This window comes from Brachycentrus maculatus, unplaced genomic scaffold (genome assembly GCF_059751285.1).
Source record: "Brachycentrus maculatus isolate JH-2025_06_01 unplaced genomic scaffold, ASM5975128v1 h1tg000531l, whole genome shotgun sequence".
Taxonomy (NCBI): domain Eukaryota; kingdom Metazoa; phylum Arthropoda; class Insecta; order Trichoptera; family Brachycentridae; genus Brachycentrus; species Brachycentrus maculatus.
Genome location: NW_028281277.1, coordinates 453216 through 470646, shown reverse-complemented (window position 1 = coordinate 470646; position 17431 = coordinate 453216). Strand labels below are relative to the sequence as shown.

At 35.9% G+C, this 17431-nt stretch overlaps 1 protein-coding gene across 1 annotated transcript in view; it reads left to right on the top strand.

Annotated features, from left to right (window-relative positions):
* The window catches only part of LOC148301678 (b(0,+)-type amino acid transporter 1-like), a 34449-nt gene that overhangs the window by 9974 nt on the left and 7044 nt on the right, over positions 1-17431 (top strand). The window contains exons 2-5 of the mRNA XM_088272890.1: positions 1518-2074; positions 13125-13234; positions 15781-15877; positions 17290-17391. Of these exons, the coding sequence (XP_088129016.1) occupies positions 1774-2074; positions 13125-13234; positions 15781-15877; positions 17290-17391 (610 nt within the window). The 5' untranslated portion in view covers positions 1518-1773. The remainder of the gene's footprint in view (positions 1-1517; positions 2075-13124; positions 13235-15780; positions 15878-17289; positions 17392-17431) is intronic.

The window sequence follows — 17431 nt, the reverse complement described above, 5'->3', positions numbered from 1 at the left end:
AAAATTTAAAATATAAACCAATAAAAGGTACAGTAAATAGGCATATAAAAAACATTAGGTAAGAAGCATGTTTAAAGGAAACAAATGAGAAAATATTATATAAGTAATCAACAAAAATATATTTTCATAAATTATGTTTTCAGTTTATTCATTTTGGATCCCTGACTGGGTTATATTTTATACATGTCAGGCAGCTGGTTAATTTGGGTACAGGCAATATATTGCAAGGACCTTACTCCAAACTTAGTTGTGTTTATCTGCCCCACATGTATTTAATTATGTCATCGTGTATTATAGAATCTGAAAATGACGCTACTTGATTCGATCGCCATCACTGCTTTCAATCTAATTCATGAAATTATCTTCGCTTTGAACAAAAGTCACATTTTATTAGTTATGTCGTTATGTCTGCCATTCATTGAAGTATTATGAATTCATTTAAATGATTTGCGTACGGTATTACGAGATACTAATAATGTACATAATTAGGACACACAGAACAGACTGTGGTTAGCTAAATAAAGAATCAGTAAAACGTTATGAAAACGACTTTGGTAAATAAAAGGTCTTTCAATAGCATTGATACAATTTTAAATGGTTATAATGGCAACTCTGTTCATTATTTTTTAAAGTTTTTTATGTTATTTGTGTTCAGTAGGTTATGCCATTTAATAATGGAAAGATACACGCTTGAACAACTTTCAGATTATTTTTTTTTATCAAAATCAGTGCTGATTTGCGATTCTGTGACAAATTTAAGAAGAATTCATGTACGACATTTGTAGGCGATTATTAATTTAAAGGCGAATTTCTTTAAACGATAAAACAGTATGACAAAGAAAATTTGCTTTTAAATATGCCCTCAATACAATGGATAGTGAGCGATCAAATAAAAAATATCTTCCATGAATTTTTCTTTATTAATACATTTAGCGTTTAATTTTTAGAAATCCGTTTTAATTCACATATATTAAATATTGCAATCAAACACTGATTTTTACTAGTCTAGAGTCTACTAAATTGTATTTTAGTATTGAAAACACTTAAAAATAACATTTGTGACAATTATTTCACATTGTTGGCATTTTCAAACTAATGATTAGTTTCAAAATGCCATAACAAGGCGAAACAACTGTCACAATTATTTTTGTGTTTTTAATATTAAAATACAATTTTGTAGACATTTAAAATCAGTATTCGATTTTAATATTAAATATTTAAGTTTTTCTTTAATTTTTCACAGATTTTCTTAAATTCACAAATGAGCACTGATTTTGATATAAAAATTTTAAAATTTCTGAACATTGTTCAGGCGTGTATCTTTTCCCGATTAAATCTTCTTCTTCTTCTTTTTAATGGCTTTTCACCCATCTTGGGTGTTCTAGCCAGTGTCGAATTAAATGGCATAACAAATAATACAAGAAACTTTAAAAAATAATAAGTAGTGTTGCCATTATAACTATTTAAAATCATATCATAGCTGTTAAAAGGCACTACAAATAGACTGTTGTTTGCAGTGGTAAAATTATCGTGTTCGTATTGACTGAAAACGTTAAACTACAGTGGAAATGTAAAGTGTAAATATCTTTCTGACACTTATTAAATATGTGATAAAACGCCGAAACATGGACGCGAAATGAAAAACAATTTGTGTGTTTGTTAAAACAGTCCAGTGCTGTTTTTCTTCTCAAATAATATCGAAGAAGAAACAGGGTTATTCGAATTAAATTACCGTGGATCGAGGCGTCCATAATACAAAGGACATCACATGAGATGCGCGACAAGGTCCTGCGACTCCTGTCGCGTCCCGGGCCCCCCGCGGGGGACGGCCACGGGGATCTGCCTGCGTCGAACGGCCACCTGCGCCACTCGAACGGCAACTTGCGGCACTCGAACGGCAACTTGCGGCAGTCGAACGGCCACCTGCGCCAATCGAACGGCAACTTGCGGCACTCGAACGGCAGCCTGCGCCAGTCTAACGGCAGCCTCAGCCAACAACTCAGGGACAGCGGGAGCAATCAGGATCGAGGATACGAAGAGCTGCGCAATGGGGATGCGCTTCAAGACCTGCACAGTAAGTGTATATACTAACATATGGTGGAAGTTCAATATTAGACGAGTTCAATAATATCTCGGGTTGTGGTATCGTGGTTAGTGTCTCGGACTCTTGAGTCAGAGTTTCTGGGTTCGAACCCACTCTACCACAATTCGATACATATTTTTAATAATGAGCCGCTTAGGCTCACAGAAATAGTATGAAATTGAAGAATTTTCGTAAATAATAAAAACAGAAATATTCCTCTTTTTAAAATAATATAAATTCTTTAAATATAAAGAAAACACTTCAAATTAAAAACTTTACTATTAAATCACGGTTTGATATTTAACATTCAACGATTCATCATAACACAATGCAAAGTGCTATATTTGTGCATTTTAGACAAGTATTGAGAAAACGAATACCGAGTCGTGCGAATGCAGAATCATAGATCTAGACGAATGGCGAAAACACAGCGCTAACTACGTTTCGCAAGATGATTGGCAGTAAGTGTTCATATTTGAGAATTAATCAATTAATTCGTCGGTGCGAATAGTTGCCAAAGTAGCTGTCAGATTGACAGCCAGAAAACAGCTGCGCTAATTAATAAAAGGAAACACGCAGATTTATAAATCTTCCTACATTATGTGTTTGTCTTGTTTCTGCCACGAGGTTGCAAATTTGCATTAATTACCCATTTTAATTAGAAATGGTAGCGGCGTCTTGGCATTTTTTATCCGTGGCTGAGAGTTGCTTTAACCTAGCCGGCCCGAATGGGGGGATTTAAATCCCCCATATTTGAATTTTAATTCGATAGTTTATTTATTTATTTATTTTACATATAAATTTTACAGAACAGGTACATACATGTTTGTGTTCGTCTTAAATTGTATTCTGTTTTTTATTTTTATTTTTGAAAACATTGTTATTTTTTTTTGTTGTGTTCTTATTGTTTTTATTTTATTAAAATTAAAAGAGGTAATGAGGGGATCCCGAGGGGTGGGGACGAAGTGTCGGCCTCTGTCCGTACATCCTCCTCCCCCCTCATTAATTGAATAGAGCAATATTTATTTCTTCAGAAATATTTTGAAGATTTTCCTCTATGTGCAGCTGACAGAGAGTCCCTCAGGACTCTATAACTGCTGCGGGTGGATGGTGGGCTCAGATTCCAAAAAAAAAACAGTTACATAAATGTATTTACATTTATGAGTAACAAAAACCAGTTATTTGTAACATTCCATTTACAAAATTTCTGCGACATGCCTCTTCAGGGACTGAATGACTCTTCAGTTAACCGTGCGTTGTCTCCTTTACAATTGGTGATATTCATAAACACGTCTCGCTGCGTCCAAGGATAATGTGTTTATTTCTGGAGTGGGTGTGGTGAGGGGGGAGATAGGAGAGGGGGGGGTCTTCTAAAAGTAAAAGCGGGAAATTTGCTTTTCCCGACCTCGGAAACACTTTCGGCCGGCGGGAACGGCCGAGGGTTGCCGAACGTCGGCGAAGCACTCGGCGCCTGTCACGTGGAAGACCACCGGGCGAGCTTTTCCCAGAGGATGGGAGGTGCCCAGCGCACCAGATTAGAACAGGACCGATAATTTTGTTTCGCATTTTCAATAAATTTTGCAACTTATTTTAAAAAATAGTTGCTTTGCAAGAGAAGGTCTGTCAGGAAGCCTAGATGCTTGTGTATCAGATCTGGGAATGCGGTGGGACAGCTTTGCAAGAGAAGGTCTGTCATGAAGCCTAGATGCTTCTGTATCAGATCTGGGAATGCGGTGGGACAGCTTTGCAAGAGAAGGTCTGTCAGGAAGCCTAAATGTTTCTGTATCAGATCTGGGAATGCGGTGTGGACAGCTTTGCAAGAGAAGGTCTGTCAGGAAGCCTAGATGTTTCTGTATCAGATCTGGGAATGCGATGGGACAGTTTTGCAAGAGAAGGTCTGTCAGGAAGCCTAGATGCTCCTGTATCAGATCTGGGAATTCGGTGGGACAGCTTTGCAAGAGCAGGTCTGTCAGGAAGCCTAGATATTTCTGTATCAGATCTGGGAATGCGGTGGGACAGCTTTGCAAGAGAAGGTCTGTCAGGAAGCCTAGATATTTCTGTATCAGATCTGGGAATGCGGTGGGACAGCTTTGCAAGAGAAGGTCTGTCAGGAAGCCTAGATGTTTCTGTATCAGATCTGGGAATGCGGTGGGACAGCTTTGCAAAAGAAGGTCTGTCAGGAAGCCTAGATGTTTCTGTATCAGATCTGGGAATACAGTGGGGCAGCTTTCAATAAAGGACCAATAATCTTCATTGAAAATTTCCCCTTTTATTTTATTTGGGAATTTAGGAGTTATTTTGATATTTTTGTATATGTCAACACGGGTGAAGAAGAACATGGATGTCTGAGTATTTAAAGCAATGAATGTAAAAAATGACTTTTTTTAAAATAAGCCTTTTCTTAATTTGGTTTTTGGGTTCATTCATTTAAAGCTTATTTTATTTTATTTTATTGGAAGGAAGAACAACAGTTACAATATATGATACATCAGAATATAAAAATAAAATCATGTGTACCGATTATAGTTCTTCACCACTATGCATAATAGAGGTCTATATAAAGGAGAACATGAGACAAGGATGGGATAAAGAGAAAAGGAGATGGCAGTGATAGGAAAAGAAGAAAAGGAAAGGACAGGGAATAGAATCACCTTTTTAGGTTTATAAGATTTCAAATAATTTAGCTTTAAAGTTTATCATGTCAAATTGCTATTTCTAAAGGCGCGATTATATTTTTCTTATTTATACGAGTATTAAAAAAAAGTTCATAATTGTACTGCTCCAATTACAAAATAACATATTTCGCTCACTCCTTTCAAGAACGTCATTAATCAAAAATCGACAATTTTCAGTTGTGCATGTTTTCGGGATGGCCAGAAAATGTACTATATCCCAGCAAAAGAGGCATATTTTTAACTCAATATTTACCCGCTACAGGGCAGAAAATGTTGTTTTTGCATTTTGAAGAAAGTATATTGTTTTATTATTATTTTTAAAAAACTAAATATTTTTCAAATGGAGAAAAAACCTTCAGGTTTTACCTAAAAAGATCTGTTGCACAGTAACAAGTTTGATAAGTGGCTTGATATTTATTTTTAATACATTGTGTTATATTTTTAAACTTTAAAAACGTTCTCCTGAAAAATCAAAATTTTTGATTTATGGCGTTCTTGAAAGGAGTGAGCGATTTGTGAAAATACCTGGAAGAGGGACGGGAGGGAACGAAGGGGAAAGGGGAAACATCGAAGCTCAAGTCAAATCAAATTGTACGAAACGAGGGACACCACGATACATCAAAAAAATATTAAAATCATTCTTCAATATGTATCCTAATAAAAACAAATGCCAATATATATTCTACAAACTAAATTGTGCGTGGAGAAACGTATGGCCCCTCGTCGATCACTGAATCGCATGTTTGCGAATACCCCCTTAATACCGATTGCGGTCGAATCATTTAACTGTCCGTTATTTAATCTCCACCACTGGAGTAGATCAATCTTCTTCCCACCCAATGGTGCATGGGCCACTGCATCGTGTCGACTCGGCGTTACGTCGTGTATATTTTACCGCATTACCACAGCTGTACGCAAGTAATTTATACATTAGGTGTACAGTTCCCTTAGCGCCACCGCGACGCCGGTACGAGAATATTTTCCTCGATGTTTTTTTATAAGCAGAAGGCGGTATAAATTACGATCTTTTTACGATCTGTGCAGCTTCTCAAAAATGTTTTTCGCGGATGAAATCGCGGATTCGTTTCACTCGTTTTGTGCGCATTATATGATACTTACTTACTTAAACCTTATTCTTTTCTACAACGTTTTGAGTGTGTCCAAACACTTGTTCACAAAATCTGGATTATCTCCAATTACAGGAGTTATTTTCATATTATTTTTTTACATCTCATCAAAGATGAAGAAGAATATGGAAGTCTGGGCATTTACGGGGCTTACGACTGTCATCGGCTGGTTTAAGTGATCACTTGACACACGTGTAACATTCACCAATTCTACCCATTATTGACAACCACACTACTCAAACTCTTGGAAGTTCCATATATATATGAACCAATTTAGAAACCTTGTAAATGCCCAGACTCCCATATTCTTCTTCATCTTTGTCAAAAAATAATATGAAAAATAATAAAAATAAAGTATATACATACAGATCGTAGTCATACAGGAGAAAGTGACCAAGTGCATTTTTTACAAAAACGTGATCATTGACTATTTGGTATCTTACTAGCATAATATTGCCCTGAAAAATCCCAAAGCGATTTCAAACTTGGAAGTATTATATATTGACTTGTTAAAAATGGCTAACTGTATTGATGTTTATTTACTTGCCAACAAAAGTGACTTAAGTGCCCCTCCTGAACATTTTACATTTTGTCAGATGATCACATTCTCCTGTACGACCACGATATATTACTTTTGCACTTGCTAACTCATTTCAAACAACTGTATAAGGTAACTAGTTAGTTAGTAAAAGCTACAAATTTCGAGTGATTTTGCTTAGAATAGTTTACTCAAGAATTCCATGAAATTATAGTAACTTTGAAGATAATGAGTAAAGCCACTCACAAGTAAGAATATGCTGTAAAAGTTATAAACGTATAACATGTAAAACTTTACAGTAGGAACATGTTTCATAAACCGTAGCTAGATGTTAGTCACTGCCTGCGAAAAGCTCTCCCAACTGTATTCTCGGATCTGATATAGAAGCGATTCGTTCCACTCGTTTTGTGCGCATTATATGATACTTACTTACTTGAACCTTATTCTTTTCTAGTAAACTACTGTGGACGTGTGCTTAAAATCCATATGAACGCAACCGGTTTCTTATATTATTTTTTGACATCTCAACATAGATGAAGAAGAATATAGGAAGTCTGCGCATTTACGGGGCTGAGGACCGTCATAGGCTGGTTTAAGTGATCACTTTACACACGTGTAACATTCACCAATTGTACTCATTATTGACAACCACACTACTCAAATTCTTGGAAGTTCTATATACCATATTTGAACCAATTTAGAAACCTTGTTCTTGAATCACTAGAACTTCACTAGAGACATCTATTGGTGAGATGTAAAGAAGCTTTTTATTAAGCAGAAGAGTCTATGACGGTCGTCAGCCCCGTAAATGCCCAGACTTCCATATTCTTCTTCATCTTTGATGAGACGTCAAAAAATAATACCCACATTCCTTACAATTTCGTATTTTAAAATCGTTTTTTTAAAATTGATACTCGGTCAGCATCTCGTGATTATTCGCGATACATCGAACGTGTTAAAAATAGCGTTAATAGCTCAATATCGTCTGTCGATTGAAAAAAACACGCATTTCTCTCTCGGCCTGGGTTCGTGACATGTGTCACATAGCGCGAGGAGAGTGTGGAGAGCCGGGAGAGTGGAGAGGACAGTGCTGGCGGAGAGCCAAGCACAGAAACGCATGCCGATACCTCCCCATCATTCATTCATCTCCGCTTCTAGGTCACTAGGTACTAACTACATGCGTTTTTGTATGTGCACGTGTGCATGCGCTACTTGCCCTCACGCAATTCAATTTGAACATATCTGTGATTCAGTTTTGACATTCTCATTAGATTATAGTAAATAAATATTTGTATTAATTCGCGTGATCATTCACCGATTTCACAAAACGTCTAATTTACCGTACACCAAATTCTCTTGATTTTCTATAAGTAACCATTTACCGATCTCACAAAACGTTTAATATACACCAAATTCTCTTGATTTTCTATAAGTAACCATTTACCGATCTCACAAAACGTCTAATATACACCAAATTCTCTTGATTTTCTACAAGTAACCTTTTACCGATCTCACAAAACGTCTAATATACACCAAATTCTCTTGATTTTCTATAAGTAACCATTTACCGATCTCACAAAACGTCTCATATACACCAAATTCTCTTGATTTTCTATAAGTAACCATTTACCGATCTCACAAAATGTCTAATATACACCAAATTCTCTTGATTTTCTATAAGTAACCATTTACCGATCTCACAAAACGTCTCATATACACCAAATTTTCTTGATTTTCTATAAGTAACCATTTACCGATCTCACAAAACGTCTAATATACACCAAATTCTCTTGATTTTCTATAAGTAACCATTTACCGATCTCACAAAACGTCTAATATACACCAAATTCTCTTGATTTTCTATAAGTAACCTTTTACCGATCTCACAAAACGTTTAATATACACCAAATTCTCTTGATTTTCTATAAGTAACCATTTACCGATCTCACAAAACGTTTAATATACACCAAATTCTCTTGATTTTCTATAAGTAATTTACCGATCTCACAAAACGTCTAATATACACCAAATTCTCTTGATTTTCTATAAGTAACCATTTACCGATCTCACAAAACGTCTCATATACACCAAATTCTCTTGATTTTCTATAAGTAACCATTTACCGATCTCACAAAACGTCTAATATACACCAAATTCTCTTGATTTTCTATAAGTAACCTTTTACCGATCTCACAAAACGTCTAATATACACCAAATTCTCTTGATTTTCTATAAGTAACCATTTACCGATCTCACGAAACGTCTAATATACACCAAATTCTCTTGATTTTCTATAATTAACCTTTTACCGATTCTCATAAAACGTCTAATATACACCAAATTCTCTTGATTTTCTATAAGTAACCATTTACCGATCTCACAAAACGTCTAATATACACCAAATTCTCTTGATTTTCTATAAGTAACCATTTACCGATCTCACGAAACGTCTAATATACACCAAATTCTCTTGATTTTCTATAATTAACCTTTTACCGATTCTCATAAAACGTCTAATATACACCAAATTCTCTTGATTTTCTATAAGTAACCATTTACCGTTCTCACAAAACGTCTAATATACACCAAATTCTCTTGATTTTCTGGGTAACAGAGTAAAAGATTAAGCACACCCCACTTCCCTCGTTAAGTGTCCCAGACTCGCAGTCTCCAGACTCTTTCCTCTCTTTTAAGGCTGTAGACTTAGAGCCACTAAAGCCAAATTTAAAAAAATAATAATGAAATAAAACTGAGGCGTATTATTATCAGGTAAAATAAATTATGTGTTTGTTTGTCGGGGGGCGAACACTTCATATTCATGAATACTAAAGATGTTAATATTATTGTACAGTGAAATGCGAGAATTTCGTACATGGCCAGTAATGTTTTTGATATATTGAAAATATCAGTAATAAAATGTGTATTTTGTAACAATATTTGGCAAGGGTACAGTATTTGTTGAGTTATTTTTATGCCATTATTTAATCATATTATGGACGTTTTAGGTGAGGTTTTTCACGTTAAAAATATTATGTTTAACCAATATAACATTCTGTGACAAATGTGATATTTCCCAACAAGTTTGTCAATCATCATAATTTGGTTGTTTTTCAAGGGAATTTTTTTTAATATTTGACAATGGTACAGTATTTATATTATTTTGAGAAATAAAAAGACTTCGTTTTTTGATCCACTCACATTTTTATTAAAAACCAACTGGTTTCGGCAACAACCTGTTTTCAGCAACAACCTGTTTTCCTCTTCAGGGTTTATTTTATGACGGTAAAGTATTTGTTCATGCAACTATGAAATAATATTACATATATTGTTTATAATAATAAAATAATAATAAAACCCTTTACCCGCACCCCTATGGTGCATAGGGCACTGTGTCATATAAACGCAGTGTTATCTTGATCGTTTACACATGAAGGAAAGGTGATCAGCCCTCCGCTTCAAGTACCAGTCCAGGGTATTCAGTTGAATAAATATTTTACCCCCCCCTGGGAATCGAACCCGGGTCCTCCAGAGCGGTAGCCGAGCGTGCTGACCATTACACTACGGAGGCGGACACTATATTGTTTATACAGCAAAATAATAATATCATACACGCCGTATGTGCGATTTTTCACGTGTAACCGCTAAAAATATTAAAAATAACTAGTAAAATAACAGTGACATTGTACGACAAATGTGATATTTTTCTACAAGTTCCTCGCGAATAATCAACACAATTCGGTTGTTTTTCACGTACATGAAGCAAACTATGTAATTTATTGAATTCGGCCAGTATTTGTTAGTTGTTTATACAACTATAAAACAATATAATGCACGCTGTAGAAGCGATTTTTCGCGTGTAACCGTTTTAAATATTATTCTGATAAATAAATGTTACATTATATATGACAAAGTTGGTATTTTTCAACAAGTTCCTCGCGAATAATCAACATAATTCGGTTGTTTTTCACATATGTGAAGTAAAATATATATTTTATAATATTTGGCAAGGGTACAGTATTTGTTAGTTGTTTATGCAACTTTATGATAATATTTTGAACGCCTTATGTGCGATTTTTCACGTATGACCGCTATAAGTACTATTCTTTAAAAATAACCAATACAACACTTACATTCTATGAGCAACGTGATATTTACCAACCAGTTAAATATGTTTATTTCAAATATTAAAATTAAACATTGTTTTTTAGAGTCTGTAAATAGTATTTTATTATTAAAAACACATAAAAATAAAACAATTGTTTTGTTTGATAGTGCCATGACAAGGCTAAACAAGTGTCTTTGTGTTTTTAATAATAAAATACAATTTAATAGACTCTATAAATCAGTGTTTGATTTTAATGTTTAATGTTTTATATAAATTAAAATGGAGTCCTACAAATTTAATGCCAAATCTATAAATAAATGAGTTAAATATGTATCACCTATAAATATTTGGCAAGCCATTTCCTTCCCCATATAGTATAATGTCCTATACCTTGATCTTATTCACTTACATCGTCTATACCCCATGAAATATATTATTTTATTGAATTCAAGAATCAGGAGCGCAGGATTGACCGACCACCTTCTTTTTTATGGGGGAGATATCCCTTCCATTAACAACTAAGTTAATAGCTCTGAAGAATGCAGTGCTCTTTGCACCATTTGGGTACGGTTAAAAAAAAGACTCGGCTATTAGATCATATATCTTAGTCTGGCACGAGATTTGTTGACTGTCGAATGACAGAACGAGGATACGTTTGAAATAACTTTATAATTAATAAAAAACTAAATAAATAACGTTTAAAATAACTTAATAAATAACGTTTGGAATAACTTAATGAAATTAACAATATAACACACAAAGTATCAGCAAAATACATTTATATAAAAAAATACCAGACCGCAAGACTGTATCAAAACAGCAAAATTGTGGGATTTTAGCAAATACTAATAACGCGTGCGATTTCGGTTACATCTGTACAGGTCTTTTTTTAAACAAAAAAGATCCCAGAACTCACATCATGTAAAGATTTTTACTAAAAAAAATAGCTCCTTACAATACCATATTTTCTCCTTTTGACGAGTTCTATAAATAAATATTGTAATTACGTAAGCGCAAATATTGTTTCTTCAAACTGATTTCGATAATTTAAAAAATATATAACCTTGAAAAAAGGCGCCGGAACGCCGTTCCACCCCGTTTCATGGAAAAAAGCTCTGTATATGTCGCTCACTCCTTTCAAGAACGTCATAAATCAAAAATCGACAATTTTCAGTTGTGCATGTTTTCGGAATGCCCAGAAAATGTACTATATCCCAGCGAAAGAGTCATATTTTTAACTTCATATTTACCCGCTACAGGACAGAAAGTGTTGTTTTTGCATTTTGAAGAAAAGGTATTGTTTAATTATTTTTTTAAATGTACAAAATATTTTTGAAATGGAGAAAAAACCTTCAGGTTTTACCTAAAAAGATCTGTTGCACAGTAAAAAGTTCAATAAGTGGCTTGATATTTATTTTTAATACATTGTACTTTATTTTTAAACTTCAAAAACGTTCTACTGAAAAATCTACTATTTTGATTTATGACGTTCTTGAAAGGAGTGAGCGATGTGCAATATTGAATTGAACAGCGCTAAGCGGGGTCTTATAGTAGATCCCATTACCGCCTCTTCGGGGGGGAATTGCAGCAACCGCCCAGAGCCGTCCGAAATAGAGAGAAATTTGTCTAGAGCGACCGTGGATTTAAACGACATTGGATTATAGCCACATTGTTAATCACGTCCCGGTTAATGGCCGAAGATAATTTTACTAACGACGCGGATTTCTTCAACACGATAATATGTGGATTACTATAATTAAATAGTCCAACTTGATGGCCCATTTTCACTCCGGAGCAATGTCGGATTCGGCATACTCCACATAATAAAGGGTCATTAAAATTCTCCATGTATTTATACTAATCAGAAATATCAAGGTCATTTGTCATTTTCATTTAGAAATAGGTCTAACATATTCCGTAAAAATTGTTAACAATTATTTTCAACAACAAAAAACATCACCACAATGTCACTTGTTTTCAAGCAAACCTCGTCATCGTACCTTCAATTTACGTCAATCTCATCATAGGGATCGCGTGTGTTTGAAACCTCGTCATCGTACCTTCAATTTACGTCAATCTTATCATAGGGATCGCGTGTGTTTGAAATTTTCAACGAGTAAAATGATGTATTCTCATAATATTTTGAGTGGACATCTCATCAAAGATGAAGAAGAATATGGAAGTCTGGGCATTTACGGGGCTGACGTTAGCCCCGTAAATGCCCAGACTACCATATTCTTGAAGAAGAATGAAGAATCTCATCAAGATGAAGATCTTGATGAGATGTCCACTCAAAATGTTGATGTATTCTCGTCTAATATAGGTCAGGAATTGAATAAAAGTTAAATGAATATCAATTATTTGAGCTTATAACAATTCCAATTGTCAACCTGACGTTTCTTGAACGAACGGAACCATAGAGAAAAAGTAGTGCAAATGTATAGAGTTATTTAAAATTTCTACTTATTGTCGTTGGATATATCCCTTATAACGATAGTGTGCCGTTTTATATTGATTTTAATCATTTGTGTTCCACCAAATATGTAGCGTGTTAACATCATGTTCCGAGTCTGATGACGATGTACTTGTGTTGCAGGAAATGGCACATGCGGCAAGACGGTCGGGCCGCTGGAGTGGCGCGGCGGGGCCGGGGGGGGCGCCGCGGGGGCGGCGCTCTCCAACTCCGACTCCTGTCCGGGGGACAAGGTGAGTCCTGCTGGTGCACACTGTACTTTATACTGTTACTCATGCTCCTGGTGAATAGAAGGTCTGTCAGGAAGCCTAGATGCTACTGTATCAGATTGTAATGTGTACAATTCTGGCGATGTCAGGCATACATTTAAGGCTGAGATCGCGAGCTAGTCTCAAGCGTTCAAATCAGAGCCGTTCAGCCGCGATCAGGGCTGCACGTGTGTCTACGTCCGATTTTTTTTCAAATAATGCTTTTAGGACAGGGGTTCCCAATCTTTTTCAGCCCGCGGCGCACTTACAAGTTTAGTATTTTATCACAGCGCCCTACTTTGGTAAGCTATTTGTAAAAGACAATGTGACTATATATGTATATACATATATTATAGTCGAAAGAAATAGGTAAGTACCTACAATAATAGTAGTTCGGTAGAAAGATGATAGCTCACAAAAAAGAAATTGCTGCTTTATAGGTAGGTACCCGAGAATATTTGTGGTTTCTGATAATGATAGAGGATCGACTCACTGCGCCCCTCTTTACTTTCTACGGCGCACCAGGGCGCCGCGGCGCACACTCTGGGAACCCCTGATTTAGGATATTATTTTTGTTTTTTTGGATATGTGTGGAAAATATATTTTTTTAATTCCTAACCTTTCAAAACCACTTTTCTTTTCAAAACCATATAATTTTTTCAGTCATCAGACATCAGCTGTGGTGACATTGAGCTGTTTGTCATCTTCGCCCGACTTGCACAGCACTTACTTGATTGATTCCTCGGATCACCGAGTGTTGAAATGACGAGTATTAATGCTTTAATAATTGTAAACAATTAATACTAGTCACTCCGAACGTTTGATTGACAAATGTAGAAATTATCTTGCACCTTGTACCGATTGTGGAAGGTCGCGAATGCATCTATGAGTGCAGATAACTTTGTTTTTTTATTTTTAAAGTGAGGGTTAGTCACTAAAGTGAGTCACTTTAAAAAGTGAGGGGTAGTTACTTTAAAGTGAGGGGTAGTTACTTTAAAGTGAGGGTTAGTTAATTTAAAGTGAGGTTTAGTCACTTTAAAGTGAAGGTTAGTTACTTTGAGGTGAGGGTTAGTTACTTTAAAGTGAGGGTTAGAGTGAGTTTTTTTTAAGTGAGGGCTAGTTAGGTAATCGAAAATGTTCGAAATTAAAAAAAAAATCGTAGTACAGTTAAACCTCGATATAAAGGAACAATTGGGAGACGGGGTGTCCGTTTAGACCGAAAGTCCGTTATATTAAATAAATGACAACTAAAATTAAAAACAACAAAAAAATGTTCTGTATTTAGATGTAAATAAAAATACAAAACACTAACTAAATTCTATTTATTGTCTTCGAATACTCGTGAAGTGACGTTGCTGTTTGAAATCGAATAATCTGTGCTGGTTCAAAAAAACTGTCTCGCTTTCAAAAAGGGGATAATCTCGACCAAGTATAAGCAAACTAGATTATATTTTTACGACTACTTTCGGAAGCTACATATGCTTCCATCTACGAGTTTAAGTAAAAACTAAAACTTACTTATAACCCTTACCTGCACCTTATGGTGCATAGGGCACTGCATCGAATTGACGCAGTGTTATCTTGATCATTACTTATATGAAGGCAAGGTGATCACTCTTGCGCTCAGGAACCAGTCCAGGGTAATATTAGATAAGTATTACACTGTAAAATACTAATATTTATTTTCACCCCCCTGGGAATCGAACCCGGGACCTCCAGCACGGTAGCTAAACACGCTAACCATTACACCACGGAGGCGGATAAACTAAAAAGCTTATATTTATCTCGTAGATATTTAATCTCGCATATGTAGTTTACAAAACTAGTCGTAACAATATAATATTCAAGTGGTAAAAAACAAGTGTTGTTGTTTTTAGTTTGATTATGTCTTACCACAAAATGAATGCAGTAAGAATGAAATAAGGTAAGTTTGCAGGTGCAATAGTGGCATTTAATGGGTGTTTTATTTATTGATTCAGCATTAATTTTGTGGAATGACATATTGTTTTTTTTAAACACTTGTATAATACCACTTATTGACTTTTATTTCCTTACACACGTTTTACTATTCACCTTTCGATGAAAATAGCTGTGATTTTCGAAACAAAACTCAATAAGTGTCGGGTTGTGGTCCCGTGATTAGTGTCGCGGACTCTTTACTCTTTTTTTATATAAATGAATAACCCGCAAAACGTCTATTTTAGATGCTTGTCTACAGGTAGGATAGTAAGGATAGGGAAGGTAAATGTGAATAATACATTAATTTTGCAATTGGCGGGAATCGAACCCGCGACGCCAGTTTCGCAGTCAAGCGTCTACCCAACTACGCCACAGCGCCTGCCTGCCTTTCAAAGAAGAGTCAGAGTTTCTCGGTTCAAACTCACTCTACCACAATTTGATACCTATTTCTAATAATGAGGAAATAGTATGAAATCGAAGTATTTAAATAATAAAAACACAAATGTTTCTCTTTGAAAAAAGTGGCATTACACAAGTGTTATTTTTTTAATGAATGTGTGTTGTGTTTCCAGCTGGAGGGGGCGGACGCAGCGCCGGACGACCCTATTCACCTCAAGAGACGGGTGGGACTCCTCAGTGGGGTGGCTCTAATTGTCGGCACCATGATTGGTAACTAACTATAGTACCTACTGCTTGCTTATCATCTCCTGATACAACTATATACAAATTAATAATGTGAATTTAAAATATCAACAATTTCATACACTTACGTAGTATACATCTTTTTTTTGTTTATTTTTAAAGATGTGTTGTTAACTTATAAATTTGTTTTAAAATTACTATAATCGATCATTTTATGTAGCAATTATCCGTATGTAGATTAAACAGCTACGGTGACATTACACAGCCCTGTTTAACGCCTTAAGATATGCTGGACCAAGATGAAAACGAGCCATTTACCCAAATTAATGCAGAATTATCCTCGTACAAGGCTGAAATGACTTGGATAAGTCTACTGCTTACTCCATACCTTTCAAAGTAGGGACTAAGCAGTTGTATCAACTCGATCATACAAATCACCTTCCTTGCACACATTATACATCTTTGCTCCTGCAGGTCTTCTCTACTATCGGCAAGAAACAGAGCATCGTCAGCATGCAAAAGGCAAATCTATTATTTTTAACTCCAATATTCAAACCTTTAAATTCTTTCATGCAATAATCCAAGTATAGATTTAACAGCCCGGTGACATAACACATCCCCGTTTAACACCTTAATAGATGCTTAACTAAGATGAAAATTAACCACTTACCCTAGTGCATGCAGTACTATCCTCGTACAAGGCTGCAATGCCTTGGATAAGCCTACAGTTTACTCCATAATCAGATAATACCTTTCAAAGTTTCTTTCTGTCAATTCGATCATACAAATCACATTGCACACATTATACACTTTTGACACCAGCGCCTGCAGGGGTTCTCTTCTTCTTCTCCGTCTTAGCCCTCATTATGAAGGGTTGTGACCCTTGTCAAATCAATGACTCTTCTCCAGTTATCCCTTGACTGCGCTGCATGTAGCGCACCAACCACCGAGGTGCCTACTGCTGCCATAACTTGATCGGTCTATCGGGTGGGGGATATTCCTCTACCTCTCTTCCCCTCCAGGCTACCGATCACAACCAGTTGTTCCAGGCTATCCTCATTGCCACGCACAATGTGTCCAAAGAACTGAAGAATCCGTAGTGTACAGACACTGGCCAGAGTTAAGCCATCCATTTTTTTTAAATTACCTAACGTCCAAGTGACTCTAGCTACGGCTTATGCAATACCGTTTATTATGTCCCTAGTCAGGCTTCAACTTTATAAGTTTCATAGCCTATGCCTACTCGTGAGTGGATTTACTCTTTATGTTTAAAGTTACTATAATTTTATGTAATTCATGAGCGAAAATTCTAGGCAAAAACACTCGCATTGAGCCATCCAAGTGCAAGTCCTGACAAATGGACTCGTTGGTGTGTTTAGCTTCCTCTCCCTCTCTTCTCTAATGAAGATTAAATTTGTAATTTGTTTGTCTTTGCGTAGGTTCCGGAATTTTCGTTTCCCCGTCGGGCCTGCTGGTGCGGACTGGCTCCATCGGCCTCAGTTTCGTGGTCTGGATGGCGTGTGGTCTGCTCTCCCTGCTGGGTACGTATCCCTCGCGTCCTCATGTCCTGGTGTCCTTGCT